The following is a 16,293-nucleotide window of genomic DNA, read 5'->3' as shown; positions in this document are numbered from 1 at the left end:
AATTTCCCTAGCTCTCATGTTCAACAGTAACAAAAGAAAACATCAGGAATGAAGAGGTTCAAGCAGATTTGATGGCAACCCCCCTCCTTCGCCTAGGAGAATACAGCAGCTCAGCACAGCAGGGCCAGTGTGCCACCTTTCCCTCAGTGCAGTTCACCTACCAGAGACTCCCAGCAACTATAACTAAGTCATAGCAACACTTCATTTCACACATCATTTTGGAAATCAGTTTGTTAACATTTTTAGTAACAACGGGAAATGCTATAAATTTCAGGTAATAAATTAATTTGTAGTGCAACATTCATATGTAAGCACCTGTATAAAATTTAACACACTCGTGTTTAGGCTTTTCCCCAATACCTGTCATGTTTTCATATAAATCTAAATATTAATCAACTCAACAATTAATAGTATACTTTACTAAACAATCAACTGCGCAGCAGTGGCTGGAGAAATGCCACTTTAAAATCTACACCGCTTTAACTAAATATAATCAGACATAATCAATTCTGAAATCACTTAATTCCCTAAATTTCTTCTTCCACTTGTTCAGCTCTACAGTGTTTCAAAAGGGGTTATGTATACTTAGAAGAAACATCAGAATTGTCTACATTGAGTTTAATTTGCAGAATAGATAATTCCCAGAAACTTATTAGCATACTATCAAGATGATAGTACAGTTACTAGTTTCATTGCTCTTTTATCTGCATTATCCATTTGAAAGGAACTCCCAAGCATCAGATGACTGAGTTACACCACAGCTTACTGACCTTCTTCCAAGAAGCAGACTACTGGATATGAATCAGTGTTATTAAAATTCACATTATAAAATTATTACAAAGCCTGTGTTATTTAAATCATAACACTTAGTACTATTGAAAAGATGAATTAAATGCAAAGTAAGTCTACAAATAAAAAAATTTCACGATGGTGATACTCATTGTAAAATATTACCATTGCTGGATTGCCAAAGACACATTTGTTCCCCTAGACCCTCAGAAGGGATATGTATTAAAAAAAAAACCAAATCTCAGTAACTTGAAGATTTCCTTAGGATTAAAAACTTGCACAGCCTATCCTCAATCATCACTCATGCAACTACACATACATAAAAATCCACAAGTAATTCTGATCTTCTTGCTTTAGTATATACAATATACAGCTTATTTAATTTAGATACTGGTATTTTGGAATGAGGCATTCCAGTGGCAAAACACCAGGATAGTTTAATTTCCAAAGCCTCAGCATCAGGGGAACAGATTAAACTCTTTCAACTAACCCATTCAGGTTATTCATTCTCCACGTAGCATCTGAGTTTTGGACAGAAACAGAAAAATCATACTGTACTCCACAAAAGAATTAATAACCATCTTTAGAACAAATGATAGGTCAGTTGTAATTACACCTTACTGCAATGGAAGCTTCAGATGGTCACCGCATGTATTTTTAAATACCTCAAGAGACACATATAAACAAAGAGCTGGAATGAAACTGCACAGAAAAACTGATCCCAGAGACTTTAACGTGGGTGCCAGGGTTTGTGTGAAAATACATACATCTGTGCATGTGTAAAAAAACCCCACCACCTCAGGCATGAAGAATGTGAGCAGAGGAATGACATCTTCACTGCTCCAGCTAGACAGGCATAAGCAGTTAAGAGGTATTTGTGGTTGATCTTACATATGCTTTCCAATCAGTTTGCTTGAAGATGAACAAATGAGCACTCCTGCAGAAATTTCAACACCTGTTTAACTTCTGCCCATATCATCTAGGAGCCACCTTCTATAAACACACATCTGAAAATTTTCCAGTATTTTCCCTTGAAAGTTCAATTTCTTCCAAAAATGCCAGTAACTTTTGTGACTGAGCACCTTAAGTTATTTCTTCTCAAAACATAATACACTGTCTTCTGGTGGAGAACAATTGCATGTTCAACAAAATCTATGCTGGTGACGTTTCTCCAACACTTCGCAATATCGAAACCAGCATGGCCTCCATTTCCAACAAGTTTGATACATCTACCAGTTTTTCTACTTTACAAACAGTTGGACACATTTCTGAAAAAGGCTATGACATCAAGGAAAAACTGATGGTGGTTGGGTGCCAGGAAGAGAAATCTACCACCTCTGATGATGGAACTTCTTTGTTGACCTCCACTCAGGCCATCTAAAGACCTGGCCCTCTCCTCCCCATGTCAGATTTAAACACTGGTGTAATGGGTCTGTCTGAGATGCACCCCTCATCATGCTGTGCAGTGGTAGTAGATAACACATCAGTGTTTTGACTAGTGCTGAGTAGGGCTCACACAGCATCAAGGCTGTCTGCCCAACATTTCCCCAATAGGCTGGGGGTGGGTAAAAACTTGGGAGGAGATAGAGCCAGGACAGCTGACCCAGACTGACCAAAGGGATATTCCATACCACATGATGTCTGCTCAGCAATATAAGCTGGGGAAAAGAGGAAGAAGGGGGGACATTCATTTTATGTTTGTCGTCTACAGCAACCACTACATGTACCAAAGCCCTATTTCCCAGGAAGTGGCTGGACACCGCCTGCTGATGGGAAGTACAGAATAGTATCTTTTGCTTCCACGCACAGTCTTTGCTGTATTAAACTGTCTTTATCTGACCCACATGCCTGTTATATTTTCTCTCCCCTGCCCAGCTGAGCGGGGCAAGAGTGATAGAGTGGCTTTTGTGGGCACCTGGCATCTTGCCAGGGTCAAACCACCACAGCTGGTAGACTCTTGGATTCCACTATTTCTGCAGCAATCAATGACAATCACTGGTTTTCCTTTAAAATACAGGGCCCAGGTTGTTCCTACAAAGATTCTGTCAGCAGTTTATTTTCATCAGGTAACACAGACAGCTTTTTTCACAGGCATCCAGAAGTAGACCTGAGCTACAGCTAGCAGATGCGTGCCACATTTACTCAAGTTACAATCTATTTAATGGTGGTTTTGACTACCTTCTCTCTATTACTCAGTGGTTCGGATCATCACAGTAAGCTGATAAACTTTGTTTTAACGGTAACATTTGACATTCATCCTCAAAGATCATCTTTGCTCTCAAAGCTGGCAGTCCAACACATGCAAACTCAGGACCCACACTAAGATGTCCAGCAATGGACTCCCCCCATTTAGTAACTGTATTTATTCATACAGGAAAGAATGTTTCTATTTCTTTCCTTCCTGGAATTTTCCAACAGGAAATACAAGTCCTCACTTATTTCAAGCCTCCTAGTACAGAAACACATCTACGGAAGTAGTAATATCGCATTATGAATCTTAATGATTTCATTGTGACAGCCACCAGGCTTTAATATGAGGGAGCTGTAAGTATTCACAGTAATACCAGCATATACTGTAATCTCCAGACCAAAAAAAAAGTTTGCTTTTGTCTTAATACATTCTGTGGAATCATTTCATTCACAGAAACAATTTCTAGCTAGATGTTATCGAGCACTACAACAATACACTGTAAAACTGGGCCTTGCTTTGTCCTTTTTATCTTTCCAACTATCACTTTGGAGTCCAGAACACAAGAAGAAAGTAATGATGGCAGAGAAAGCAAAGCCACCACACTCCATTCATCATAAACAAAAGATTGCAGAGTCCAGAGCTACAAGGGAATAGCATGGAGGGAAGGCTGACTCCAGCATCTGCTTGAAAGCAGAGAACTTCAGCAAGGTTTATCAAAATTATAGTGACAGCATTATTAGTATAACTAAAGAAAAAAAACCGTTCACTATATCCTCCAGAGACAGGTTATCCAAACTCACAGTTTAACTTCAAAGCCCAGTATCAAAGGACAGCTCACCAGATGTGGGAAGGACAGACTCTTGTTAAGACTGCATTTTGCTGTTTCTATTCAAAAAATACTTAATGTAACTCAAAAGAATCCTATGCCCATATACCTTCTTTTTAGTTTGTTTTCTTCTTGAAAATCCAAATCATTAGTCAAACTTGTGACAACAGTAAGCAACATACATCAACAGGCATCATTTGAGTTATTGCTTGAATACCATTCTAAGCCAAAATAGAATTTCCATTTTCGTACTGAATTTTCAAAATACTAATTGAAGAGAAATCTTAGTTATTCCTCAATGCAATGAATGTTGGTATAGGCTCTGCTGCAGAAATTTCAAAAAAAGAATTTATGCATATTTTCAATGCATATACATATATATGCATGAGCATACACATATGTATATATTTCTACACACGCACACTTTAGAGTGTTGCCCACTCAAAAAAACCCCCGAAAACCTCAACAAAAGACCATAAAAGCAGCTCGGATAAATTGAAAGGTACATGCACTAATAATAACAAGTACATGCATTTCATCAATGACAATGAAGAAACTTCTGGTTTAGGCTCAAGTACAACAGGAAGAGTTGTTGTCTTAAATTTTAACATTAAATACTAATATAGTAAGTCAAGGGCAGCAAAACTACATACATACATACCTTCACTACAAAACGGTCTTTTGATGCCAGAGAAATTCACCGTCTCATGCAGCGTTTTCTCTTCTTGACAGTATTCACAGTATGTAACTATGCAGTGCAGTTTCTTATAATCATCAGAACATGCTCTGCTGCAGAACTGATACACTTTGTTCTAAATGTAAAGTTGCAAAGCATCACAAATAGGGTTAATGAATAAAATCTTAAGGTCTAGATAGAGCAACTTTAAATAATAATTTGCCATTAAGACACAACTTTAATATGCAAAGTAAACAGAAGTGCAAACGCACAATTAGGGTATGACTTCTAATGCTACAAATTAACAACTCTCATTCAAGTTGACGGCGAGTGCTACAAACACTCATCATTTCACATGAAAATGCTAAACACAAAATACGCCAATCAATCTTAGCATATCCTCTTCAGATACTTCCCTCAGTTCATAGGGAAGTGTAACAATGGTCTATCAATCTACAGTCATACAATAACTGAAGATGAAAGCAGATTTCAAACTTACAGCTGATCTGAGAAATTACATTTTTCTTTAAATTCCACAGATGCTTTTTTATTTGTTATTTATGAAAAGACTTCTGCTTTTACCCCTACTGAAGTTATGCGACATTCTACAAAACAGCGTAGATTTTATTAACTTACTTTTTTAATCTCCACTACCTTATAAAACAGCTTTTCAGAAAAACTGGAGTTACAGGTTTAAACTTTTAAACACCTCATCATTCTAAAAATAATACAAAAACCCCCACCCTTACCTCCCATTCCAGTACTTCTGGCTTTGAACAAAAAGAACTTTTGCAATAATTACATTTCAACTGAATATCACTGGGAGAGACAAACTGACCATTTGTTGAAGACTGCACACTGAGAGTCTGAAAAACATAAATATATATACACATCACTAAAAAAGAAAGTTACTTTTAAAACGTGTTTTTTCAATTAAGCCTATAGTGTTTGAGAATTTGCAAGGTTGTAAAACTCAGGAGTATTTCTGGCAAAAGCACAGCAGGTTAGTCTGTTCCCTTAATTACTTTTCCCTTGTCATCTTAGGTTTTCCAATCTCAAATCTTTACAACCTTGCTTCCATCATAATTACAACGGATAGTATTTCTTTTACCTTACCTTTCTAATGCCTGTTATTTCAGGGTAATTATAAATGTCAAAAAAAAGTCCCCCAAAAAGTTAACCACAAAACATGTATTTTCAGATAAATACATTTAACAGCTTGCCTTATTTTGGTCACAGAAGTTCAGACAAAAATCAACAAAGAAATTATTTTCAAAACTAAACCTTACCAAGGCAGATTATCAACACCTTACTGAAGTACACCACTTGAAAATACAAATACTGAAGTAAATGGCCTTCATTGAGAAACCCTCTACTCATATTAAGAGAACACTAGCTAAGAGTCTTAGCCAGCCTAAATCACCATGGCAGGAAGATGCAATCATTCAAACAGCCAGCCTCTAAACAATTACGGGTTTCCTGATTGAGAAAAATACTACAGATTGCATATATAGGTATAAGAATTTAATTCTGTAACTGAATAATTCACGTCATGCATTTCTGAGGCAATCAATAGCTAGAAAACTCAGCTCTACAGAATCTGTAGTCTTCCAGCAGGTCTTACATGCCTACAGAACAAAGTATTTCGCACGTTCTTTACATCATGCAACAACTCTTAGTTGCACATGCAATATTCCAGACAAAATTTGAATCAGTAGTGATCAGTCACTTGAAGAATCCAGAGGACAAATTTCTTACATCTGTCTTCTCAACAGACCTTACAAAACCATTTGCAACAAGACAAATATATTTAAAGATGTCAAGTTCTCTTCAGACACATTTGTTATTACCTCTCCACCTTTTAACAGTGAAAATGTAAACCATTTCTGTTATACTTTTCTTCAGACTCATGTTACTACGGGTTCACATACACTAAAAAAAAAAAAATTGTGATGAGACTGATTACTGATATAAACCCTGACATAAGTGGACCAGTTCTGCTGAGTGCTAGCTAGCAGTGCAAACAGTATCTTTTTATCAGATGCACTAAATCTGTATCAGAATTTTGCAGACATGAAGTAGTCGCGCAGATTTCCCAACCATGGACAGGACCCAAGAACAAAATGCCATACACAGCAGAAGAGATGCCACCTTGATCACAATGGCCCACTGTCCCGTAACAATTTTAACATAGTCTGATTCCCACATACAGCACTGTCATATTTTTCCTACTACATCCAGCAAATATCAGTGTGGTGGAGAGAGGTTTGCTACACTTTGGCTGCTCTAAATATGTAGCTGAAGACTTGTACTAACATGGGAGCCACAAAGACATTTTAAGCTCACGGTTCAATCTGTGCATTTCTGCACTTGCAGGTTTTCTCACAGAGCAAACCCCATGCTCAACATGTACTGTCACATGGGTTATGCAAGCCCAAAGAGAAGTCCTAGAAGTTCTGGTTGAAAACAATAAGAAATAAAGAAGCAAGTATACCCACCACCTCCAGTTCAGGAATGAAGGAAATGCTAAAGAACTAGATGTGACAACTTGTACATAAACACCGAAGACAGAGGGAAGAATGAAGATGAAATACATTAAGTGCTCATCAAATGAAAAGCAACTGTAATTTTTTATATATGTAATTACCTTTAAATATAGGACCAAAACACCCTACTGTGATGGATACAAATGAAATGTGAAATACGTTTTTTTGTTTGTTTCTTTCTTTCTGATGTATGACACTGCTAGTTTCTTTTATTTCTTTTCCCAGCCACTTGCTGTGGTAGAAATTCAGGCTCTAGGTAGTCTAGAGGGCTGGTAATTGAACAAAACAAAAGCTAGAGATGTGAGAACAATGGAGTTTGAGACTGTTTAAAATGAAAACTTGTTTTAAAGAGTATTTATATCTAACTGTTGATTAAAAAATCTAAACAGTTAAGCATTACTGCTTTTAAAACAAAACGAAGGGTTTTTTTTTATCGTAAACTCCTAAGGTCAACTAAATACACAGAAATTGGTAAAGAAATTAAATCATATTTCAAATCAACAAAACCAAGCAGATGATGGTTGTAAAACCAACAATCCAAAGATATTTTTGTATGCCTCCTTAAAGCTTCTATTATCCTGCTTACAACTAAGGACTGCTTCTGTATAGTATTTTAACGATTCAAGATAACATGCATACAGTATTTTCATCAACTTGCTTTGCCTCTAACTTGCAAGATGCTTAGAGAATATCTTTAAGAATTATTTGGGAACACTATTACACACAAAGATTAATGCAGCAAAAAGATCGTAAATTCATTAAAATCTTCCACAGGTCCCCCCAAACAGCACAGTTTTATTGATGTTGTGCTTTATCAAAGATATCTATGAAATCATATATATGTGTGTGTGTGTGTGTATATATATATATGTGTGTATATATATATATATATATATATATATACACACACACACATTCTTTGGAATATCTTCAATTCAATCAAAAAATAGTTATGGTTAATCTGCCTTTTCTTGAGCCTGCCCTGACAACAAGAGCATGGGAAGTGCCAGACAAAGTAAAAAAATCATTGTAAAGACCCTTTCAGCCTGCGATGCAACCACCCTGAACTGCTCGAAGCTGCCAAATACTAATGAGCAGTAGGAAGACACAGCCTAGGACTCTTTTGAGACCAGCATAGTAGCACAGCTGCTGGCTTGCGCCCCTGCCACCGCAGCATAAGTAATAGAGGGGTTATCCTTGCTCACAGCAACACAAAATCAAATTGTGGAAACACTTCTGTACATACATGTATATGTGGAAGGGCTAGTACACAGCCAGACTGTGGTCAGTCTTTTTCTAGTTGAGAAAAAATAACTTTGAAAGAATCAAGTTATTCTTAACATGAAAAAGAGAAGCAAATACATATGAGGAATCTTTTACAGATGATCACCCACCAGGACTGTTCCACAAGCAAAAATCAAGGGGACTTAACTAACAGGGAAGGAACCAAACACTCCCCTTACGCTCATGCACACACAGACCTTCCGGCCTCGGCATGGAAGCCTCAATCATTTTTATTATGATCAAAGTTGGAAAGGTATTTCTGTGACAAGGCTGTCAAGCTTCCTCCACGCTTTCTGCTGCAACATACTCCTTTTTTTTAAAATATATGTATGTGAGAAAGATGTTAGGTATTTAACGAAGAAAGTTACAGACACCATAATGATGTTGAAAGAGAACACAACATAGCAAATAACCAGGGTGAGTAACCTGCTAAAAACCACTGTACTTCTAATTCTTACACATACTGGTCCTGCAACACTCCAGATATGTCTATAAATTGGAAAAAAAAAAAAATCAAAGCTTTAGCACAAACTTTCTGAAAATTTTGCATAGACTTGCATTTTGCAAGATAGCTTGTACTTTAAGACACTTAAACAGTTGCTAACTTTGGGAAGACAGTTGAACTACAGCCTCCATGTTCACAATAAATAAATTAGCAGTTTATTTTTCCTTAAGAGACAAGTTCAGAGCAAGATCTTCAACTGACTCAGTAAAGGTACTGACAGCAAAACTGGCTTAATAAAATACAACTTTGGAACTGTTCTGTCCTTAACTCTGCAATAACATTCTCCAAGACAGAGCATCAACGACAACAAGATTCACACTATTCTACCACCAACTACCAAACAAAAATCACAGCAAACAGGCTATTGTCCTTCTTTTACCCTCTTTCTTACAGGGATGGATACTCTTGCAAGCTGCCTGCACAAAGGAGAATATAGATACGGACATAAGTTGCACAACAAGCAGCTCAACTGAATCTTTGAAATATTTTAATACATTAAACCAACAGATAGCTAGAAACAAAAGCTTATTCATAAGATAAAATTACAATCAACCCTAAAGTACTGTAAACAAACTGGAAATTTAAATATTGCAACACAACTGTAACCCAAAAAGACTAAAATTTTTGCAGAAGGGAGACGCAGACCTGAAACAGTTATTCAGGCCTGAGAAGGGTAATCCCTAACAAAGCAAAATGGATAGGAAGAACAGGCATAGTGAGAAAGAGGGATTAATATAATGCTAGAAAACTAAAACAAGAGTTACCTGCATTAGTAAATAGTGAAAAAATACAGAGCACCATAGTAAATCAGCTATTTTCTCAAAATATTGCAGAAAGCATTGCAATTGACCAAATGGATTAAACTATTTTCTCATTTTAGGTTCACTTCCTTATTTGTCACTTAGGTATTAAAAAAGCCTCAATGGAACACTTACAGCCCAATGCTCTCATTGTGGTATACCATCCTTTCCACCTAAATACTACATGAACAGAACAAAGAAGCTGTTCTCATACAATCAATTCTTATCTAATGGTGAATACATTTTATGCTCCTGAACAGGGAATACATGAAAACCATCAAAAGTGAGAATCTGACAGAGTGGTTTGAGCAAACTAATCGTAAGCAAGGGATCACCTAGACATTCTTGATCTTTACTGAGAACTCTCAGGCTGTATGGCTGCTCTAATTAAACTCCACTACAACATTAAAGAGACAGACCTACATGTAGCACAAACTGTGACAGAAGCATCAGCAAGATCAGAAACCCACAACCAGCATCAACTGATCTGGTAGTCATATTCAATAATGTTGCTTAAAGTGGACTTATCTGCAAATCCAAGAAGGCCCAGGCTGTATTTGTCATTCACTAGCTTTATTTTTCTCACTCAAACAGCAGAAAGGTTTTGTTCTAAGGACTCTTGGGGCTGCAATCAATTTTAAGACCACGTAGAAAAAAAAAAATAGATGCTGAATGAGTTTTTAAGAAGTATTACAGGTTTGTCATCACATACAAACAATCTGTATCTGTTTTGTTAATCAGCTCCACTGACAGACATCTCCTAAATTGATTAGGATGGAAGCACAGAACAGGGCTACACGACGGAGGTCCTATCCAGCGTATATTAAGGAAGCAATTAAGAGATTGATTTACTTTCCCCTTGACAGAAAACAGCAAAGTTTAGTGACAAATGGGAAAACCCTGAATGGGTGTTAACTGTTCAACAACATATGAGAAGGCAATTATCAATTATACAGTGCACATCTGGGAAAACTGTTTTTACATACAAAAATTGAAACATTTTCTTTAAAAATGTTTTTGATCACCTAGAGATTAATCCCTACAACACATTTTACATATGCTTTAACCTTAAGTCTTACTAAGAACAGGACACTTTGAAGCAGCCTCTTCCAGTGTGCCTATCATTAGGCTTGCAACACTTCAGTTTCTGGACATAATTTAAACAGCTAGTTTCATCCATAAACATTCTAATCGCTTAGGCTCTAACCTTTCATTTCAGAGACAGCCACTATTCCTCATGACAAACTTTTGTTAGTATAATATTCAACATGTATTTAATAGAGAAGAGACGAAATTTGTTGGATCTTCAGTGATGAACAGCAAGGCTTATCTCCATAAAGAAGTTGGGGTGGTAAAAATAAGAAGAGCAGTGATATCGCCTTGTGTTTTCTTACAGTATCAAGGAGAAATGGGTTGTTATCATCTGATTTTATAAGTTTAAGATAGCAGCTAGTGTTATCACTATGAAACAGTACTTTGTTGAAAGAAATTGTTATAAGCCAGAAGCATCTATGTTAATTATAACTCATAAACATGTATATACAAGTAAGTTAGTTTAATATGCAAATACTTAACACAAACACAGGTACACAAATATTTAGGGAGGAAAATATTTAACACAACAGCTAACCTGAAATTTAGCTACACAACTGGAACTGCAAAAGTTGTACAGTTTTCCATCAGGCATTGTGGCTTGATATTGAGGTAAAGAGTTTCGTTTACAAAAGTGGCAAATAATTCCCATACCTAAAAGAAAAACGCAGTTTACAAACAAAATAAACACAAAATAGTAGCAAAAAAAAAAAAACGAACACAAACCAAAAACCAACAACCACCTGGATTACAGGTCAGCTCTTCCCGCCATTTCAATGTAAAAAGCTAAGATTTGTCTGTTTTCCAGTCAGCTTCTACAAGTCACATAAACCAAAAGAAATTGCAGAGGTTTTGCTAAATTCTTCCACTAAAGACCGTCATTAAATATGAAATTGCACCGCCTTCTATAAAATCCACTAGAGCATTTTTAACTCTGAGTTCACTGAATTGAGATCTATGCCTCCTTTGCACAGTGAAAAACACAGGTTTTGAGTTGTTTATCAGTTCCTTTCACCCAGATTAAAAATTTTGCCTAGAGAATATCCATATACATTGTAACTACCTCTATCCTTCTCAAATTGTTGCTTGAGGAGATAAAATGGGGTGGGGCTGAATCACAGACAAGATGGTATTAATTCATATACATGAAAATTGCACCATCATTCTGTGACACATCAGAGCACATTACGTCTCAACATTTTTTCCCAGGAAGCCTTAAGACAGTTGACAATTGTTTCCGGCATCAAGCAAAAAGGCCAGTGAGGAAAATAACCCCTCATGGGTCCATTTACTAGTGTTGAATATACGAGGATCATATTTTATTTTTTTTAAAATAAGTTTAAAAACTCTATACAGTCACATCTGCATAGATTAATTCTAAAATAAAACCACCCACCCCCAGTGTTCAAACTTCAAAAAAGTCTACTCTTATCAGTGATGAAAATCCATCATCCTTTTCACTTACTTTGTGATTTTGCATATTTTGATTTGTGTGTGTTCATGCATGCAGTTGAGCAGTATGGCTCCATATATCCATTAGGTCCTATGCACTGAGTCATGTCAAAAAACCTGCACTGAGCTCTGCAGCCAGTACAAGATGTTAATTTGCCATATTTCTAAAACATAAAACAAAGCAAAAACAATGCATTAGTTAAAGCTATGTTTGGCTTTTGGTTTTAAATTATGGTATAACAGAGGAAAGCTTATTTATTTACTTTTGCAATTTGCTCCCCCATCAGAACCTTCCTATATTCTCATGATCATCCTCTCAAGAGCATTCAGCACTATGGTTGGGTCTCTTACTCCTGGGGGGGAAGCTGGCTAAAACTAATCTTCTGTGTAAAGACAAAAACCAAACACACACCCATCAAAAAAATCCAACCAAACAAATAAAAAAAAACATCCCAAACCCCACCATCTGCAAACTGTGAACTGTGGAGAGAGTATCCAGCAAGTTGTGCTGAGTTGGAGAGCTTGAAACAACTCCGTTCCTCTCGCCTTGCTGATGGGACAATGGTTGTAAGAAAAGAAACAGGACTTTGGTATGGCAAAGGTGAAGGATAAATAACGGTGCTAAATTTTGAAAAAAATTTGTACTCTCCAAATGATAACATCCTTAATATTATCAAGTATGAGTTAGGCATATCAGGTTTCTTGGTAACAGCACCACTGGGAGAACCTCGAACTCAGCTCTCCTAGTTCCAGCCCTCCAGGCAGGATAAACACACTGCAGAGTTCCTATGTTCCTCATTGGATCCAATGAGGAACTGTGACTCCCATAAATCTGGTAACAGACTCAGGTTTGACATCTCCCAACACAACAGTCAGTCAATCAACAGTTTTCCACAGATGGGAACAAGTGTTCTATAAAAAGCACAGAAAAGTCACACCAAGCAGAAATACCAATGACTCGGTCAACACACAAATCAATAGTTCTGACCTGCTACACGTACTACATACTTCTGTGTTAGACAAGTATCTCAAGCACCATAAATCAAGTTTCAGAAAAAAAAGTCTAGACACCTTCCATGCCCCACAGAAATAGCATCGTGGTTTTGACAGTGATCACAGATAACTCCTCATTTGAACAGCGATGAGTCTCCTATCAGACAAACTCTCTACTTATTGAGTATTAGAAAATACTTTATTGACAGGCATTTAAGATTTCATCCCTCCTGCTGAGGAATGATTTTGGCAGTAGCTCTCCCTCTTTCCCATTTCTTAAGGATTGAAAAGGGAAGGAAAGGCAAAACATGTTTCATAGGTGCTTCACTTTGTTCAGAGTAACAGAAGCTTCAGTGGTTATCTTTGCTCTTCCTATCTTTAACTACCTACATTTGAGAACTAGCTTACAGACAGCCAGAGAAGAAACTTACAGTTCTAACATGTATCATCTTCCCTTTATTAAAAACATGTACATAAAAACATACAAATATACATGCCTCTGCCACAAACTGGGTGTAGCCCCTTGGAGAGACCAGCAAAATTTCAGAATACCACACAACGTCACAATTTCCACATGCTGCTTTGATAAAACCTCTGCTGCGGATTTCCTCCAAAAATGAGGATGTGTCAAGATATCAAGCTCCTACCTACAGGAGGTTATTTCTTACAAGTCCAGGATCATTCCTTCCCGTCTTTTTTAACTTTTTTTCTGTCTGCCTTTAAAAATGTTACCCAGCATCTAATAATCCTCCTCACCAGCCACAATATTGACAAAATTCACACTAAGTACCAACACCAAAACGCAGCAATTCTACTGTTCTATGAGTTGAAGCTATTCTGCCAATATACATTTGTCTCCTCTGACAGGCCAATAGACAAGAGGTGGTCATCAAGAATACTTCAAATAACATTACCAGTGAAAATACAGGAGGTCACAATTTACAAAGCACTTGACTCCTTGGAACAAGCTTAACGGACAATCATCAGAAAATCTGCATGCACAAATAGCCTTGGTACCTCTAGAATAAACCAAAATGTAAATCTAGAAGCACTGATGCAAATATGCTGACAAACAGCTTAACAAAGAGTGTTCAGGAATATAATCAAAAAACACAATGCACAGGTAAGTGAAGCTTTCACAAGCTCCAGGTCCAAAAGGAGAAAAAAGGGGGAAAAAAAAAAAAAGAAAAAAAAATCAAACTGAGGCCACGATGACTTGGAGTTAGCAACATGAAAATACAGGTTATAATAGATGAATTTATAGTGAGCTGAGCAAAGCATAATTGGAAAAGATTCTTTGTGTCAACAGACTACATGTTTCAACAAAAATCCCCTGAAAGTAGAAGCAGCTTTTGCTAACCAGCATCTCAAATATCTCATTATTTAACTGATGTCAAGAAAGGATCACGCACACTAAGTACAGTGCAGCAGCACACCCATCACTTCTGAATTTCAAACATCCTTATCATACTAGAGTTGTTTACTGATTTCACCCTAGATCTTTCAGACTTAAAAGCAACAAAGAATCTCTATCAATATCAAGTAATAATCTAGCAAACCTTGATGTAAATTATCAAGACTACAAAGCACACGAACTCTGAAAAAACTATCAAGGATGCAGAAGATTCTGTGGGTAGAAACCAAAGCATAACAGCAAGGCCCTTCCTTTATTCCTGTCACAGCAACTAAGAAGAGTGTGTGAGCATTTCTGCATTATTAGAAGTTTAAACATGTTGTTAAACAAGTGAGGGAGATAGGATACTGGTGAAGAAAAAAATAAAAAGGCCTGAAAACTCTTCAAATTTATTGCTCCCCAAACCCCAGAATCATCACCTCCTCCAAGCTGAATTTTTCTGCATTTTTATTACTCTTACCAGCACTCTCCAAACTTGCAAGTTTCAATATTAAAACCATTCAAAAACCAAAGAGTACAAGGCTATTATAAAAAAAGATGAAAGCATACCTGAAAGGATTCGTCAGTCAGCATTACACAGCTGTCTCAAACACTGCTTTTTCAATAGTCTAACTTAAAGGCTTCCTCCATTGACAACATCAACAGGGAGCCTCATACTGCACTATCCCATACATTTTTAGATAACCATAACGCAAACTAAGAATTTTCTCTTGTTCTTAAGTGTCAGATTTCCAGATAAGACTCTCTTCTGAAGGTTCTCAGGTAACTTACATTTCTACTCTCACATTCATTACAACATGTTCTTTCACCTGTAAGGATCTGCAGTATTAATTCCATTCTGTAGAAAAAGTAACATTCAAGAATGCTTTCCCTAGAAGTACCCTTCTAGCTGGAATAAACATACAAAGATTCACTAAAACTAAGGATAACTACAGTAATAGGATCAGAGAGTGTAAAGGATTTTTGGCCTGGAAACAAGATAACTTCAGAGGATAATGACAGAACCAAAAATGGTATAATGTGGGCGCTATGGATCAACTGTTCGTTGTCTTTTCCAATATTAACAACTATGGGAAATCATGTGTCAACAGAAGTTTCAAAACAAACAACAGGAGGCAGCTTTTCACATAACAAAGAGTAGGTCAGCAAAACTTACTGAAGAGTGGCATGGATGGAACAACTGCTTATATGTGTTCTCAAGGAGACTGGGCAAGCACTAATTAAAGAGATTCACTAAAAATAGCATACAGGAACATTGCATACAGTTCAAGAGATCCCCTGACCTCTAGAGAGTCAGAAGCTAAGAGAATGCTCAGGGGAAAATATCCTAGAGTACCTGCCCTGATCTTATTCTTCTCTGCATGTCCACTTACACACACCGCGGTATTCTGAATCCCTGATGTGAACGAGAACAGCTGTTCTCATGTTGTTACTACAGAACATTTTTCCTTTTAATTAAACATTTTACCCATACTCAAGGAAAAGTGGGTGTTCAGAAAAGAAATTAAGGAAGATGTAAAGCTGTGTCAATATTGCTGTGTCTGTGTATTTCACAGCAGGAGACAAAAGAATGAACTTCACTGGTAGAAAGAAAAACAGAACAAAAAAATACCAAAATCTTCGTTACTGATTAAGTAAAGAGAGCACAAACAAACCTACAAAATTTCCTGACTATTTTTAAAATCCCTGCTTCATCCTTTGTTTCAGAAGTATAGAATTACAGAA

The 16,293-nt window shown here is 36.8% G+C and overlaps 1 protein-coding gene across 1 annotated transcript in view; it reads right to left on the bottom strand.

Annotated features, from left to right (window-relative positions):
- The window catches only part of ZMYM2 (zinc finger MYM-type containing 2), a 71,603-nt gene that overhangs the window by 29,557 nt on the left and 25,753 nt on the right, over window positions 1-16,293 (bottom strand). The window contains exons 6-9 of the mRNA XM_086481803.1: window positions 12,175-12,325; window positions 11,248-11,363; window positions 5,232-5,348; window positions 4,468-4,618 (exon numbers count right to left, since the gene is read on the bottom strand). Of these exons, the coding sequence (XP_086337929.1) occupies window positions 4,468-4,618; window positions 5,232-5,348; window positions 11,248-11,363; window positions 12,175-12,325 (535 nt within the window). The remainder of the gene's footprint in view (window positions 1-4,467; window positions 4,619-5,231; window positions 5,349-11,247; window positions 11,364-12,174; window positions 12,326-16,293) is intronic.

This window comes from Leptosomus discolor, chromosome 1 (assembly GCF_034619465.1).
Source record: "Leptosomus discolor isolate bLepDis1 chromosome 1, bLepDis1.hap2, whole genome shotgun sequence".
NCBI lineage: Eukaryota > Metazoa > Chordata > Aves > Leptosomiformes > Leptosomidae > Leptosomus > Leptosomus discolor.
This window is presented reverse-complemented; position numbering and strand designations above follow the sequence as displayed.